The sequence below is a fragment of the Buceros rhinoceros genome, unplaced genomic scaffold (genome assembly GCF_000710305.1).
Source record: "Buceros rhinoceros silvestris isolate BGI_N320 unplaced genomic scaffold, ASM71030v1 scaffold32333, whole genome shotgun sequence".
Taxonomy (NCBI): Eukaryota; Metazoa; Chordata; class Aves; order Bucerotiformes; family Bucerotidae; genus Buceros; species Buceros rhinoceros.
Window position 1 is genome coordinate 1 of NW_010403526.1, and position 1,186 is coordinate 1,186.

Below are 1,186 nucleotides of genomic sequence, written 5' to 3' on the forward strand. Positions count from 1 at the left end.
GGTTGGCCCGTGGGGCTCTGGGGAAGCTGCTTGCGGGGCAGATGTCCCTGATCATGGTCTCGATGAGCTCGGAAGGTCCTTTCAACCCAAACTGTTCTATGACTTGACCCGCAGCTGTCCAGAGGTACAGTAGCCCGGGGGCTCTGGCCGGTACCGAGCTGTGTGGTCGCAGTGGTGCGAGTCCATTCTCTTGACCCAGGCTGCTCCTCTGGGCTGAGGCTCTTCTTTTTGACCAAAGACCCTTCCCTGAGCCCTCCTGCCTTTTCCACCAGCCAGCCCCCAAACTTGCTGTGCATTTTCTCCCTGAACATTCTGCCTTCAGCCCGGCTTCTCTCCCCAGCGTGTGCCAGTGACGGGGCAGAGGAGACCGGGACTGTGGGCAGGTCGGTCACCTTCCACCTCCAGAACCCAGATGGACGAGTCGCAGCCTGGAGCTTTGGCAACAATCTCATAGTGACCGTGGAATTCGGCAAGCCTTCCAACCCCACTTTTTTTGACAACAAGTTCAGGGAGCGCTTGACCTTCTCCGAGGATGGCAAAGCGCTCACCATCTCTGGGCTTCGGCTGGAAGATGCTGGAATCTACACTGCGAAGATCTCAGAGGCAGAAGCCTTGTTCACCTTCACCCTACATGTGTACAGTAGGTGCCTTTTAGGACTGGAGGGTTTTTTTTATGCTTTGTGCTAAATGTGGGGTCAGGGATGTCCTGACAGCCCCCGTTTCCCACAGGGGAGCTGCTGGTGCCGATGGTGATGTGCGTGGCACGGAACTGCTCGGCCAACAACTGCAGCTACACCCTGCGCTGTGCCGTGTCGGGCTCCGGCTTTGGCAACGTCTCCTACAGCTGGAGCAAGGGGGGCTCACCATGGAGCAGAGAGCCCGAGCTGCTGGTGGAGGAGCAGTCCCCGCATGAGACGCTGCTCACATGCACAGTGAAAAACCCTGTGAGCACCCGCAACGTCACCGTCACCTCGCCTGCTGCCCTCTGCACAGGTACCTACCATGGAAAGACGCGTGGGTGGGTGGTGGAGATGGGCCACATCCTGCTCGCAACGCCTCCAGCTTTCCCCTGAGCTGTGCTTCGGCGTGCAAAGAGAGAGACACGGATCCCCAGCACTCACCTCTCTCCCTGTTCTCTCCCCTCACCGTGCTGCCTGTGCCACCAGAAAATCAAACCCAACCTCCC

At 58.9% G+C, this 1,186-nt stretch overlaps 1 protein-coding gene across 1 annotated transcript; it reads left to right on the forward strand.

Annotated features, from left to right (window-relative positions):
- Nucleotides 1-340: 340 nt before the first annotated feature.
- VSIG10L (V-set and immunoglobulin domain containing 10 like) lies at nt 341-1,073 on the forward strand (the record flags this gene model as incomplete). Its single annotated transcript, XM_010133051.1, has 2 exons — nt 341-640; nt 730-1,073. Coding segments are annotated over 2 exons (644 nt in total), but the record flags the coding sequence as incomplete, so codon positions are not given.
- Between the last annotated feature and the right edge of the window lie 113 nt (nt 1,074-1,186).